The sequence below is a fragment of the Phascolarctos cinereus genome, unplaced genomic scaffold (genome assembly GCF_003287225.1).
Source record: "Phascolarctos cinereus isolate Bilbo 61053 unplaced genomic scaffold, phaCin_HiC Scaffold_726;HRSCAF=1367, whole genome shotgun sequence".
NCBI classification, from domain to species: Eukaryota; Metazoa; Chordata; class Mammalia; order Diprotodontia; family Phascolarctidae; genus Phascolarctos; species Phascolarctos cinereus.
Genome location: NW_027556098.1, coordinates 252,824,354 through 252,838,971, shown reverse-complemented (window position 1 = coordinate 252,838,971; position 14,618 = coordinate 252,824,354). Strand labels below are relative to the sequence as shown.

The window sequence follows — 14,618 nt, the reverse complement described above, 5'->3', positions numbered from 1 at the left end:
GGAGGGGCTCATTCCCCAGGGCTCCCAGTCCTCGTCCACACATTGCACGCGACTCGTCTAAATATAGTTACGAAAGGTCAGGGAGGGGCCACAAGCCTCAGCCGCCCGCCCCTGCCTTCCACAGATGCGCAGGACACACGCCCGCTCTAACACATGCCTCGGGCCCAGGAGAGCCTCCGGTTCCCTCCCCACGGCCCCCGGGAAGCGCCAAGCGTGGGAGCCTCCAACCCCTGCATCTCCCTCAGAACGGCTCGAACCTCTTCTTCCTTCCAGGCCAGGTCTGACGCACTTCCGGCGGATGTCGGGCGGGGCGCGGGGGAAGACGGGCTCGCAGCGGAAACGGAAATGGACAGCGGTGCGGACGAGGAGGAGGACGAGGAGGGACGAGGAGGAGGACGAGGACGAGGAGGAGGACGAGGTTTAGCGCAGTGGCGGCGGGCAGGTGGATCGAAGATGGTGAGTGTAGGGTCTACGCCGCGCCGGGGGAATCCCAAGTCTCCCGAGCGGCTTGGGACAGTGGTCAAGGCCTCGGTGGCTCTGCTCTTCATACCCGTCCCGAGGTACCGCGGGATCGGGCCGGGACTCGGCTCGCGGCCTCTGCCGAGTCATGGGGAGGAGGAGGGGCAGCAGCAGTGATGGAGGCCTTGGCACGACCTGGGCTTTCCTCTCCCTGTCGGCCTTCCTTTGGGAGCCTCCGGCCTCCATCTGAAAAGAACTAGACCGATAGTAAAATGGTAGGCTGCTAGATGGCGCCGTGAATGGAGTGCCAGGCCTCAAGGCAGAAAGGCCAAGTTCAAATCCAGCCTCTGACAGTAGCTGTATGACCTTGAACGAGTAACGGGGAGCCTATTTTCCTCAGTTTCCTTCTCTGTAAAAAGAGGGTGATGATTGCACCTTACCCCCTCGAATGACCCAGAGCAAGTCACTTAACCGCTTTTTGCCTCAGTTTTTTCTGGTGTAAAATGAAGATGATAATAATCGCACCTACCTCCCAGGGTTGTTGCAAGGATCCAATGAGATAATAATTGTAAAGCGCTTATCATGTTGCCTAGCACATGGTAAGCCTACAGGAATATTAGCTATGTATGTGTGTGATATATTTATGTTAGCTATGTTAACTATTATTAGTTGTTATTAAATACTCTCTAATTTTTTTCCTAGAGGGTGGAGAAGAGATCCTTATCTCCCGAACTCTTCAACACCCTCCTCCTTAATGTTATGATAGTAGAGAGGAAGGGGAATTTTGAAGAAATAAAATAATATTCGATGACTGACTAAGGAGTGAAAGGGAGGGGTATGCTGGGTAACTTGGGACAAGAATGTCATCCATAGAGGAGCTGGATGACTCCAGGTGATGGGGAGCCATTGAAGGTCATTGAGCAGGATGTCCATTAAAAAACTTAACTGCATTTTTCAGTATTTATTTTGAGATGTTTTTGTGCGTGCTAGAAATTACTAAGCTGTATAAGGGAGGAAGGATAGTATATCAAAGACTGGATTTAGGGTAAAAGAAGAAAATAAGCATAGGCTTAAATCCTGCTTTTAACACATAATAACTGTATGATCTTGGGCAAATCATTTACTTTCTCACTGTCCCAGGCAACTAAGATTTGTAAGTTACTAACAAGTTGCCATCTTTTTCCAGTTTACTAATGGTTTCAAAATTTTTTCTGCAGAAATAACATGTACATGCTTAAGCAACAAATAATTCGAAGATAAATTTTACATTACTGCCTGTAATGAAAATTAATTATATCAACATTATAGTTTTATATATTTTACAATGCAGTGTATCTACTAGTCATCTTTTTTTTTAAACCAGTTAGTACCTTAAACTTTTTAGAAACTGAACACATAAACTTACTCATTGCTAATATGGTAACAACTAACCATTTTCATTTTGCAGAATACCAGAGGACTTGGATCTCAGCTAAAGGACAGTATTTCAGTTTCTGAACTTTCAGCTAGTGCTCCTTTTGGGAACCATGATATTCTTCGGAGGGGGTATGTCAATAGTATTAAGATGGGCTTTATTGAAATGAAATTATTAAGTGAGAACCCCAATAAGAAGTTTGGAGTTCAGGCCAAGAGGAAATGGAAAGGAAGAAATGGCTGAGAGAGGCATTACTCAGGAAGTTGTTTTTTTTTTAAGTGCATTAAAAGATATAATTAATTTTTCCGACTAATTAATTTTTTATTAATTTATTTTGATTTATCAACAAACACTTCCATAAGCTTTTGAGTTTTAAAATTTTTTCTTCTCCTTCCCTCCCCAAGATAGCATGCAATCTGATATAGGCTATACATATACATTCCTATTAAACATATTTTCACATTAGTGATGTTGTAAGGAAGAATTAGAACCAATAGGAGGAACCACAAGAAAGAGAAAACAAAACAGAAGGAAAAAAATAGCAAATAATATGCTGCTATCTGCATTCAAACTCCATAGTTCTTTCTTTAGATGTGGATAGCATTTTCCATCATGAGACCTTTGGAGATGTCTTAGATCCTTTCATTGCTGAGAAGGGCTGTCTATTAAAGTCAGCACAACATGGCTATTGCTGTGTACAAAGTTCTCCTAGTTCTGCTCACTTCACTCAGCATCAGTCCATACAAGTCTTTTCAGGTTTTTCTGAAGTCTGTGTGCTCATCATTTCTTATAGCACAATAGTATTCCATTACATTCATATACCACAACTTGTTCAGTCATTCCCCAATTGATGGGCATCCTCTCAATTTCCAATTCTTTGCCCCCACAAAAAGAGCTGCTATAAATATTTTTGTACATGTGGGTCCTTTTCCCATTTGTATGCTCTCTTTGGGATACAGCCCTAGAAGTGCTGTTGCTGGGTCAAAGGGACTAAGGAAGTTTTCATAGGGCTTTAGCATCGATTGCACGTTATAAGTAGGAGGAGAGCAAAGGATGACTCCAAAGTTTTGAGCCTGGTTGATTGGAAGAATGATGGCACTACAAATGGGACAGTCCAAGGGGGTAAAAAGGCAAGTAAGTTAGTCATTTATAGCACATATAAAATGAGTCTTGTATGTCTTGGTTGTAGTTAACTCTTGACTCTCTGTTTATATGGAAAGAAAAAATGTAAAATTTACTTGGTGTCGGTGACCAGAGATTCCTATTCTCCAGTAATGGAGTTACATATTGTTGTTGTAGCAAGAAATAACTCCAGGGCTTTGGAATGTTTCCACGTGGTTTAGTGTGAAGATGAGAAAAATACATTTTAAAATATGTAGAACTTTATAGAATTCAGAAGCTTAATCAGTTTCTTATCTGAAATAATGTTATAACTAAGTATTTTTTGCAAGATATCAAATCACCATCAGGAAACTTGTTTTATGCATTCGTAAGTCTTCTTAGAACCAATGAAGGAAAGTCTTGTTTTTCGGTTTAAGTTCTTTTCCTGTGATGAATGTGTTTAACCTTCAGAAATGTACCTTAAAAGTAACTAAATTAAATGTTATTTTGAATTTTCATGCTGACTGGTTTAATCTCTTTTTTATATTTTCAGTTTTTCTTGTGTCAAAAATGAACTTTTGCCAAGTCACCCTCTTGAATTATCAGAAAAAAATGTAAGTATGTAAATGAATTCATGATTCTCTTATTCTTATTCCATAAATTAAAAATTCACCTGCTAACATTTAACTTATTATATAATTGTATTAAAGCATTTTCCACTGTCAAGGAGAAGTCAGTAAGCCATTTATTAGGTACTTATGTGATAAATAATGTGCTAAACACTGGTAATACAAAGAAAGGCAAAAACACAAGTCATTGTCTTCAAGGAGCTCACATTCAAGGGAGTAGGAGGAGGGCATATTAAATAACTGTACATGTAAGATATATACAGAGTGGATGGAAAATAATCACAGAAAGCACTAATGGAGGTGCAGGATAGGGATAGACGGATGGATCAGGAAATGCTTCTTGTACAAGGTAGGATTTGATCTGAGTCTTGAAGAAACTAGGGTAGCTAAGAGGCAGAGTATTCCAGGCCTGGGGACAGCATAGAGGTGGGGTTAGTGTTGTGTGTGAGAAAAAAAAACAGACCAAATTAGTTGGATTGTAATGTGTGTAGAGGGGAGGGAAGATTGGAAAGTTAGGAAAGAGGCCAGGTTTTTGAAGAGCTTTCAATGCCAAGCAAGAGTTCATATTTAATCCTAAAGGTACTAAAGATTACTGGTGCTTCTTGAGCTGGGATAAAGTGATATGGTCAGACCTGTACTTTAGAAAAAATCACTTTGGCATCAGAAGAGTGGATGGTTTGCAGTGGAAAGAGGCTTGAGGAAAGAAGACTAATTAATTAGAAGGCTATTGTAGTAGTCTAGGTAAGAGGTGATACAAGCCTATGTGAGACCCTATACTAGCTGTGTGAGTGGAGAGAAGGTAACATACACAAAAGACAACACTTGGATATATGGTGTGAGAATGTGGAGTTGAGGATGGTAAAGTTGTGAGCCTGGATGCCTGGGAAGATAGTGGTTCCACCTTGACAGTAATGGTAATTTGTGGAAAGAAATGGAAAGAGGGAGTGTTTCAGGGGGGAAAGATGCTGAGTTCTATTTTGAACATGTTGAGTTTTGAGATTCTTATGTTCAGTTCAAAATGTTAGGCAGTTGGTGATGTGGAACTCAGGAAAGAGGAAGCTGAATATATAGATCTGGGAATCCTGCGTAGAAGTGATCCTTGAACCCATGGAAGTTGATGAGATCACCAAATGAAGAGTGTAGAGAGAAAATTAGAAAAGAGGCCCAGGTCAGAACCTTGGCGGTTACCTGTGGTAAGTGGGTGTGACTTGAATAAAGATGTAGCAAAATAGACTGAACAGGAGTTGTCAAATAAGCAAGAAGAAAACAGTGTCACAGAAGCTTAGAGAGTGTCCAGGAGGGGGGAGACAATGAATGATCTGTGAAATGATAAATTTTGTGAGTTAACACAATATCGCATTGATGCTCACTTTCTACTGACTTATTCTTTGATAGCTTCACTTTATCCTTATCCTTTAATTTATTACACAATATTGTTTAATGTTATTTGTTGGGTACTTGTGATTGGGATAGGGACTATATCTGTGACTGTATTGATCTAAGGAACTACTTGGTAAGGAAAATTTCTCTACCAGTGCAAATCAGTAGTTTACCTGAAACTTAGTCTTAAGAGAGTTGCTTGAGCATTGTTGACAGTTTAAGTGACTTGCCCAGGGTCTTATAGTTAGTCCACAGGTATATATGTCAGACTGTGCATGTTAAAGATGAGAGAGAAGCCTAGGCCTTCTGGCTGCCATACCAGTTCTCTTATTACCTATGCTCTGCTGTTTTTCTGGAAATGCAAAATAAAAAATGTAACAGTCTGCCTTCAAGGAGGTACTCAGGAGTTAGTTTTTTCCTACTTGCGGTGCTTAATGTACTACCCCAAATTTAACTATTACTTTTCTGTTAATGAGACCAAAATGTATCTCTCAAGCCTTGTTTTTTTTCTGCTGAGGTCCTCTCTTACATTTCCAACTATTTGCCATTATCTCAAAACTAGTATGTCTGAAATTGAGGTCATATATTCCCCCAAACATACTGAAAATTGATGGCCAACACTATAGTGAAAAGTCCCTTTTAATTTAGCTAGTTTGGTTCTTAAACTATGAACTTAAATCCTACGTTTGTAGCAACCTGTTGGGGCTTGTACTATTTTGGGATGGCCCTTGAGAACTCAGGGCCACCTCCATGCCATGATGAGGCTTTTGAAAGGGACTCTGATAAGGAACAGTATGAGTGAACAATGCCCGGCACATTTCATCCACTTAGTAGATGTCTACAAAAAGACAGCAGTTTTGTTTTGTTTTGTTTTAAGGCAGTTGGGGTTAAGTGACTTGCCCAGAGTCACACAGCTAGTAAGTGTCAAGTGTTTGGTCTGAGGCTGGGTTTGAGCTCAGGTCCTCCTGACTTCAGAGCCGGTGCTCTATCCACTGCACCACCTAGCTGCCCCTTATTTATTTATATATGTGTCTTCACTGTACTCTATATCCCTTAGCACAACATTACATGTGTTAGGTGCTGAGTAAATATTGTTTTGCTAACATCAGTTGCTTAAACCATTCCATGGTAGATAAAATCCTGAAAAGTTTTGTGTAAATGTAAAACATTAGTAAGAGTTTTGTGTTTAAAGGAATCTAGTGATTATTGTCTTATAAAGAAAAAATGAATTCCCTTAAATTAGAACCTGTAACCCTCATTATTTTAGAAACCCAAAAGATTCCCTTTAGACCCATCTTTCACAATGGTGGTATATCCCATTTTAGAATTTTAAAGACCAAACATTGTTTTGGCCTTTACTTTGTTTCTTTGGGATCACAAATAATTTCCCAAGGAGGCAATAATCTTTGTGACTGTATTTTTTTCATAAAAAAATGCTTTGTCCAGGATGCTGAATATCATTTGGCTATAAAAATTTTCTAATGTTATTGTAGAATCAAAATTGATAACATGGGAACATTTACTTAATCAGTTTTATTTTTCCAAAATTCATCTGAGCCTTTAATCCATTTCCAGATGTGATAGAATGATTCTATTTCTTTTTTTTAAAGCAGTTGGGGTTAAGTGACTTGCCCAGGGTCACACAGCTAGTAAGTGTCAAGTGTTTGGTCTGAGACCGGATTTGAACTCAGGTACTCCTGACTTCAGGGCCGGTGTTCTATCCGCTGTGCCACCTAGCTGCCCCAGAATGATTCTATTTCAATGAATGCATATTTGTGAAGTCCCTGAACTAGAGAACCTACCGCATTAACTTTTATTCTGTTAATCTCTTTCTATTTTGTCTTTGTAGTATGCTTAGCACATAGTAGGTATTTAATAATTGCTTATTGAATAGATCAAGGAATAAATGAAAGAATGAATGTTTCTGAAACTAGTAGAAATTTATGTAATTATCATTTGTATTTGTTCAAGAGCAGGTCAAGAAAAGAAGTTACTGTTTGAAAAAGACGTATAGTCTTTTTGCACTACTTCAAAAAATTAGCTAAAATTTTGACATAGTTAAATAGATATGTATATCCTTTTGTGAAATTGTCATTTATTTTACTACTTAGAATCTAATTTTATTTTTTCCTCTCGGTGTAACTTTTACTAAATGTCATACTTATTTTTGGTGGGAGGAGACGCTATAGAAGTTTTTGATGACCTTTGGGCAACAGTCCTCACCTATTAAATGGAAATCACTTTACATAATGTGACTAAAACTCACAGTTTACCAGCGGTATAGATCACAATTTTATCTAACACCTTTGCCTAAAGTGAGACTTTAGCTGCATTTATTGCCAAATATAACTATTTAAATATGTGTGTGTAAAATATTTTGAATTTTTAAGGGATTAAAATAATTATTTTAGCAATTATTTTATTTCATTTATAATGAATGATATGTTTAATCCAAATGGGATTTCGCATGCATTCACTGATGTCTCTGGAAAGACTCAGGCAGCATTTTAAAATGCTTGTCTTTTGTAGTTCCAGCTCAATCAAGATAAAATGAATTTTTCCACACTGAGAAATATCCAAGGCCTATATGCTCCCTTGAAGTTACAGATGGAATTCAAGGCAGTGAAACAGGTAGGTTTGTCTATCTCATGAATGGATTTTCTGCCCTAGTTATTCTGTGAAAAAATTGAGAATTAAGTTATTTCACCTGCAACATGCATTTCTCCCATGAGCGTGCAAGTAGCTTAACTGCTAAAAATATTATACCAGAGTTTTTGATGTTCATTCTCTTTAAGATTCTCTTATGAGTTTCAGGAACTGTGTTGGGCTTTGATATTACAGTTTTCACAATCCTTGCCCTGAAGGAGCTTACATTCTATGAGGGAGACAACCTGTGCACATATAAATATATACAGCAGAGGCACAGGCTGGTGGGGAAGATTAGCAGCTGTCGTGATTAAAAAAGATTTCATGTGGTTCCGGAACTGAGTCAAGGAAGACACCAGGGATTCTAGAAGTGGGCATGAAGAAGGAGCGCATTTCAGGCACCTGGGTACAGCAGGGGCAAAGTTGTAGAGAGGCTTACTTTTTTTCCTAAAGTTTCCACAATTCTATTTCGGCTAAGCTGCTTTCATTTTTTTTCCACTAAAGATCAATATCACTTAGCCTTTTTGGGTGTCCTTTTTCTAAGCTGTAAGTCGATGGGCTTGCCTGATAGATGATCTCTCTGGGCTCTTCCAACTCTACCGATCTATTAAGCTGCCTTTTATCAATCTTGTGTCCTTTTTAGTGACATGAACATCTAAGATAGACATTCTGCATCCCCTTGTCATCTATGTTAGTGTTCCTCACATGACAAAAACTTGTGATTCCGTAGAATTAAAATTATAAAAACCACTATAAAAGCCTCTTATATAGTGTAGGGTTGTCATCTTTCTTATTTTACAGTGCTTTCAATAAAACCAAATATTGCACTGTCACAAGACAGGTAAAAATTTGGGAGGTGGGCTAGGTTAGCACAAAACAATTTAGAGGTTTTATGGCAGTAGTCATTTTTGTAATTACGCCAACCCCATTTTGATATCATGTAATGTTAATATATCTTTGTAGAGCACTTTACAAATTATGCTTACTGCCATTTTGTTTTCTGCCTATTAAACTTTTTTTCTAAGACTAAAGCTATTTCTGTCAATTAAAATTAGCCTCAACTTATCTACGCTTGGCCTGATGTTGTCATTTTCTTAATAGATTATTGACTACAACTTGGATAGCAACAATATAGGTCTGGACTAGGAAATGCTGGTACTCACTAAACTCCAAAATCCTAATTCCCCATTAACTGAGTCACATTTAGAGCTCTCCTTATATGTTAAAACTTGTGTATGCTTTTATCATTTTGCCTATTCTGACATTTCTTTCACAAGTACCTTCTTTGTCAGAATTCCTCTTTCTCAAAGCCTTGATTAGATTATCTCTTGCAGGTCACAAGATTCAAAACATTATTTTTCTTAAGCTCTGTTAATATCCATGTAGGATAACAATAGTACATAATTCTATGGTATGTCCAGGTAGTAACAGTGTGACTTGGCCTTGCCAGCTTCTTTCCTTCTCCATACTTTCCCTTGACACCTTTTGTTGGGAGCATTGTATTTTGAGCCAGGGTATTTCGATTCAGGTTCTAGTACTTCCTTTGTGATTTGGGGCAGGTTACTTAGCTGCTCATTTCTCATTTCTAAAGGGACGATTTTTGAATATGTGACCTTTAAGGTCTCTTCCAATTCTAGATCCTATGATATTTCCCTATCAGAACACTGATTGGGTCACCTCCTTTTTTCATCCATCTCCTAACTCTTTCTTTTTCCTTAGACCTATTTTTACTATGGCCTTTACCTACCGTTATATCCCTTGGTTCCTATTTCCCTGAGCATTTCCACTCCATTCCTGTTTCCCATAACCAAAGCCTGGTGGTCATGTTTTATAAGCAGATCCTACTGGGGTGCCCATAGTTTCTATTACCTTCCATTCTGTACCACTCAGGATACTCCTGGGGAAAGGAAATAGAGTAATATTAAAAGTTGATGTGATCCTAGAGACACCTGGTCAAATGTATTTTTGTATAATGGTTCGTAGTATCTGGGAAAATGTCCTCATAAATTCTGATTAAAGATATTGGTGTGCTAGCAAAGAAAAGAGAAAAATGGTAAAAAATTCATTTTGCTACATTAAAAAGTTAGTCATTTTTTACTAATGGCAAACAGTCCTTTGCTATTTATGCTTAAGTACCATGTTACATACTAACAGTTGTGTAAATCATTAAATATGCCTGTTTAACTTTTGTAAGTCTTAATTACAAACATGAACAAAGTTCATGTACATTCATTCATCCTTCATTGTTATTTGTAGTGGTCTGTTCACAAATTGAATATGAAATTATGTGAAATTTAAAAAAAACCTTGATTTTCTTAGCTCTTTTCTTGTATCTTCGTGTGAAAGACAATTTGGCATATTTTTAGCTTTCGTTTACTTAATAGAATCAAGCGCCAATTATGATGAGTGAGCTGCTGGGAAATACAATGAAAGAGACAGTGCACTTTAAGTGAACATTTTACTTGGTGGGTTGTACGATTTTAAAAATGTATTATAAAGAACATGTAATTGTACAACTAATTTTCCCTTGGATTTGAGTATTTTGTGTTTTTTATTTTTTCTCCCCTTTGTACTATATCTCTTATAGGTCCAGCGTCTTCCATTTCTTCAGAGCTCGAACCTCTCTCTGGATATTTTAAGGGGTAACGATGAGAGTATTGGATTTGAAGATATCCTCAGTGGTATGTAGATTGTCATATATACCAGAGATTGAAAACTTAAATTAACTTTTATTGCTTTTAAATCAATTCAACCTATGTACATTTCCATCATGCACATTTTTGTTATAATCTTACGCATTAAGTTGTATGCTTAGATATATCACATGGTTAGCAACAGTTAACAAATATTAACAAGAAAAATGACATAGGAACAAATAGAGTTAAATTCTTTTTAAAAAGAACAGCTTTTATCCTTTTCTTCTTAGTGATTTTCTGAAATTTTGTAAGCGCGATAGGGTACAGGGAGAAAGTATGCCATTTTTACCAAATTTCCCCAGACAGTGCTATTGTTCTTGCATGTAAATGACTTTTGTCTAAGAACAATATAGTCAGCATCCTCTACTGTTTCGGGGGCCCTGGAGAATAAACAAATATGATGACAGCCATACTACTTCTGTGCACTGTGCCCCCAACAGTTCTGTAGAAACAGACAAACGAATTCTAATTGGATTGCATCAGTTTTGCTTTGCTGCTGATATCCGGTGAGGAAGTGCTGTGGACACAATAGCAGCACAGTTAGGAATCCTCTAAGAATCTTCCCTACAGCAGTTTCTTAAATGCAGGAAAAACTAAGGTCTCAGACTCTTTTAGAACTTCCTATTACAATAAAAGAAGAAAGTTTAGTTCTGATGCTTTCTTTAATTATATAAAAGCACTTACTTAAAACTCCATTGCTTTGTGATTTGAAGTCTGAGTGGTAACTATTAGTGGCCATGTAACTAGGATTTATTTCCATTAGTCCAATTACTGTATGAACCATGTAAGTTATAATGAATAATTTATAGGAAACAAATGTTAAGTTTTTCTATGATGTGTTTTAAATGGGGATGGACACAATGATTACCCAGGGTCACTGAAGTCCTACTTCAGTGCTTTTGTATGGAGGTAACCCCAGTTCTTGAAGACTTCTTACAGTATTATAATGTGGTAGGAGTGTTGGGCTGAAAGTCAGAAGACTTGGGCTTAAAATTCACTTCTTTTGCTCACTAGATGTGTGAATTTGAGTAAGTTCTCCAGACTTTATTGTCCACATGAAGGAGTTGGAAAGTGCCACATTTTAGTCAGGAGACCTGGGTTCAAGTCTTGGCTCTGTGCCATCTTGGACAAATCACCCTCTCTAAGACTTTATTTTCCTCATCTATAAGATGAGGGTGCTGGATTAGTTGACCTCTATGATGTCAATTCTGACATTCAGGGAGAGTTCAGCTTCTGGCCTCTGTGGAGTGTCTTACGTAGAAGACACTGTCAGAGTGAGTAGTGGTCAGTGTCTAAGTAAGAGTTAATATGAGGAAGTTGGGAAAGTACTTAGTTCATGCATGAATGGTTTTTTTGGTTCTTTTGTGAGGCTACATTAATTTTTTTCATTGTTTTTTAGATCCATCACAAAGTGAAATAATGGGAGAACCACACATGATGGTGGAATACAAACTTGGTTTACTGTGAGAGGAATATGTTGCTAATGAAAATAGAGAAACAGCATCCAGTTTATTATAATTGTCGTTTTATTATGTTTTGATGTGTATAACATTAAGAGTACTGCTATTTACTGTTCTTATGGCTAATATGTACTGTCACTAATTTGAATTTGTTTGGGTCCTTGTACTATTAATGTAACCATATTATTTTGAGGAATGAATATTATAAAGTGAGGCAGTAAGAAAAACTGAACCTTAGTTCTTAACTGTGAAGAACAAATTTTTGTTGTATGTTTAGAGGCATCATCATAAGGGCATAGAACAGGTGTTCTAATTAATCTCATTTTGGTGTATCCTCTTTTTAGCATTGACACCCAACTGATTTGAACATAGGCCATACCCTTAAAATAAAATCTCTTAGAGGAAAAAATACCTTTTTGGAGACAAAGAGCCCTCCAACTCCGTAACTTTAACAGGCTTTGCTTAGCAGAGGAAGAGACCAATACTGCTCTTCTCTTTTGCTACATTTCTCGTAATATAATTGCCAAATGCAAAGCTAACCTGAGCTGAATTGCAGTTCCTATTTGAATTAGTACGTAAGTTAAAAAATTTCAGCCCAAAATATTTTCACTAGCTTTTACCATATTAACACAATATATAAAAGTAGGCAGGGCTCCTTGGTTGCAAACTCATCAGCGTTTCCTGGCTATGCTAGAAAAGAGCTACCTTAAGGTTTACTTTACCCTCAAGTATTTTGCCCTAGTGCTGGCAGTTACACCTCCTGGCCAGTAGAGGGTACTGCCTAGTGAGCTTACCGTTAAAAGAAAATGAAATTAATGAATTGTCCCTGTAGCATGCCAATTGCATAACAAAATGAGACCAGGGAAACAGATTTTGTGCATTAAAAAAAATTAACAGGATACAACATTAAGTAATCTAATTTCTAATTGGAAGAAAGATTAGGGACTTTCCAAATTGGGAGGAGAGCAAAAAGGTCCAATTCTTTGAAATCAGAAAAAGAGGTGTCCCAATCCCCTAAACATGTGTTCCTGGGGTGGGCATCCTGTGGCCTTGAGGTCACCTGTGGCCTTCTTGGTCCTTGGGTCTGGCCTTTTGACTAAGTCCAAGTTTTACAGAACAAATCCTTTTATTAAGGGATTTGTTCTGTGAAGTTTGGATTCAGTCAGAGGGCTGCACTTCAGAACCAAGAAGGCCACAGGTTCCCCACCCCTGCATTCAATCAAAGGAATGTGAAAATAGTAACTGACTAGACAAGGGCCGATTTTCAGATAAGATATGGATTGCTTAAGATGTAATTGTGAGAAAACTCCCTGCATCAGTCTTTGGATTTGACTGAGTCTCTGGTAACCTAGGTCCTTAATTAAAATTCCATCAAGCAACAGGTAGAAGTGGTCCAGCTTCCCAGCCACTCAGGGCGAGGTCCAAACAATGCAATAAAGTTTTCTCACGATTCCCATCCTAAGTTTTCTCACAGGACAGAAATTGGACTAGACCCATAATTGAATAGAAAGGGAACTGAACTAGATCCAGAATTGAGTCATAAGATGGAGTCAGTATAGTTCACTCAATTCCCACATTATTAGACACATATGTGAGCTGCCGTTGTCCAATCTAGGACTTCCCTTGTCTCTGTTTTGCTTTTGTAAGATGCATCCAGATTCAAGTTATTTTACAAAAAATAAATTGTACTGTATGGTTAAAATCTGGGAAAAAAGGAAAATCCACAATAAAAAATACCAAATTACCTGTAAAATCTGAGTCTTTTTATTTTAAACCCTGTGGGGGTGTAGGAGAAAGTCAATTACATTTCAAGAAAGAATCATTTGGAAACTAACAACAAAGATGGGATAGAACTTGCGGATCCCATAGTTTTAACAGTGCTAGGTAAGAAGCAAGATGCCAGTAGCAGTTTTTCCACTCCTCAGGGGTGTCTTGTTAACAGTTCCTTAAGTCTTATCGTTGTCACTCTCCTGAAGGCTTTTCATTCTGTATTGATCTCCTTTAAGAAACACTTTGTTCCACTGATTTTTGTGCCTGGTGTCTGTAGTTTTTACTGGAATCACAAACTCCAAAATATCTGCAGAAATATGTGCTTTAAATATGATAAAATAAGACTTGGAGTTGGAAGACCCAAGTTCAGATTCTGCCTCAGACACTTTACTAGCTAATGTGTTCAATCTACGCAGTCCTTAGGTAAATCACTTAATCTCTACTTGCCTTAGTTTTCTCATCTGCAAAATGGGGATAATAGCACTTCCCTCCTAGGGTTGTTGTGAGGATCAAATGAGATAATGTGTATATGTATAATGGCAAATCTTAAAAGTACATTTATTATTAGCTATATCATTATGATTATTAAGTAATTCTATCTTTAAGCCTGCAAAACTTGGTGGTGTCACCTCATTTATCTTATGCCTATTCCTGTTAAAGCCTATGAAAACTTTTTCAGCAAAGTAGTGACCATGACCATTGCTCTGTACAGTTCTTACATAATTCAAAACTTTCAAAAATTCATAATACCATTTGCAAAGTAAATGAGAAGTGAAGTGGATTTGCTACTTTGTAGGGAATTTGACATTTATCATGGACCAAAAGCATAGAACTAATAGTATTAAAAAGGTAGGCCAAGATGATAGAAAAGGGCATGTTTGGAAGGTAGTCTATATCTGCATTTTTAACTCTGGATTTCTCAGGAAGCTGTAATTGAATCCACCAGACGATTATATTACTTAGAACATTGAGGTGGGTTGATTCAATTCAGTAGCTGGATTACGTCAGTCAGCATTTTCTAGACTGTTAATTTACATCAGACAAAATGAATTGCTTTCACTCT

At 37.6% G+C, this 14,618-nt stretch overlaps 1 protein-coding gene across 1 annotated transcript; it reads left to right on the top strand.

Annotated features, from left to right (window-relative positions):
* The first annotated feature begins 386 nt into the window (after positions 1–386).
* POMP (proteasome maturation protein) lies at positions 387–13,538 on the top strand. The gene is made up of 6 exons (XM_020997207.2): positions 387–456; positions 1,907–2,004; positions 3,528–3,588; positions 7,513–7,614; positions 10,217–10,310; positions 11,725–13,538. Exons 1-6 carry the CDS (start codon positions 454–456, stop codon positions 11,790–11,792), a joined length of 426 nt encoding a protein of 141 aa, XP_020852866.2. The 5' UTR covers positions 387–453; the 3' UTR covers positions 11,793–13,538.
* The last annotated feature ends 1,080 nt before the right edge of the window (positions 13,539–14,618 follow it).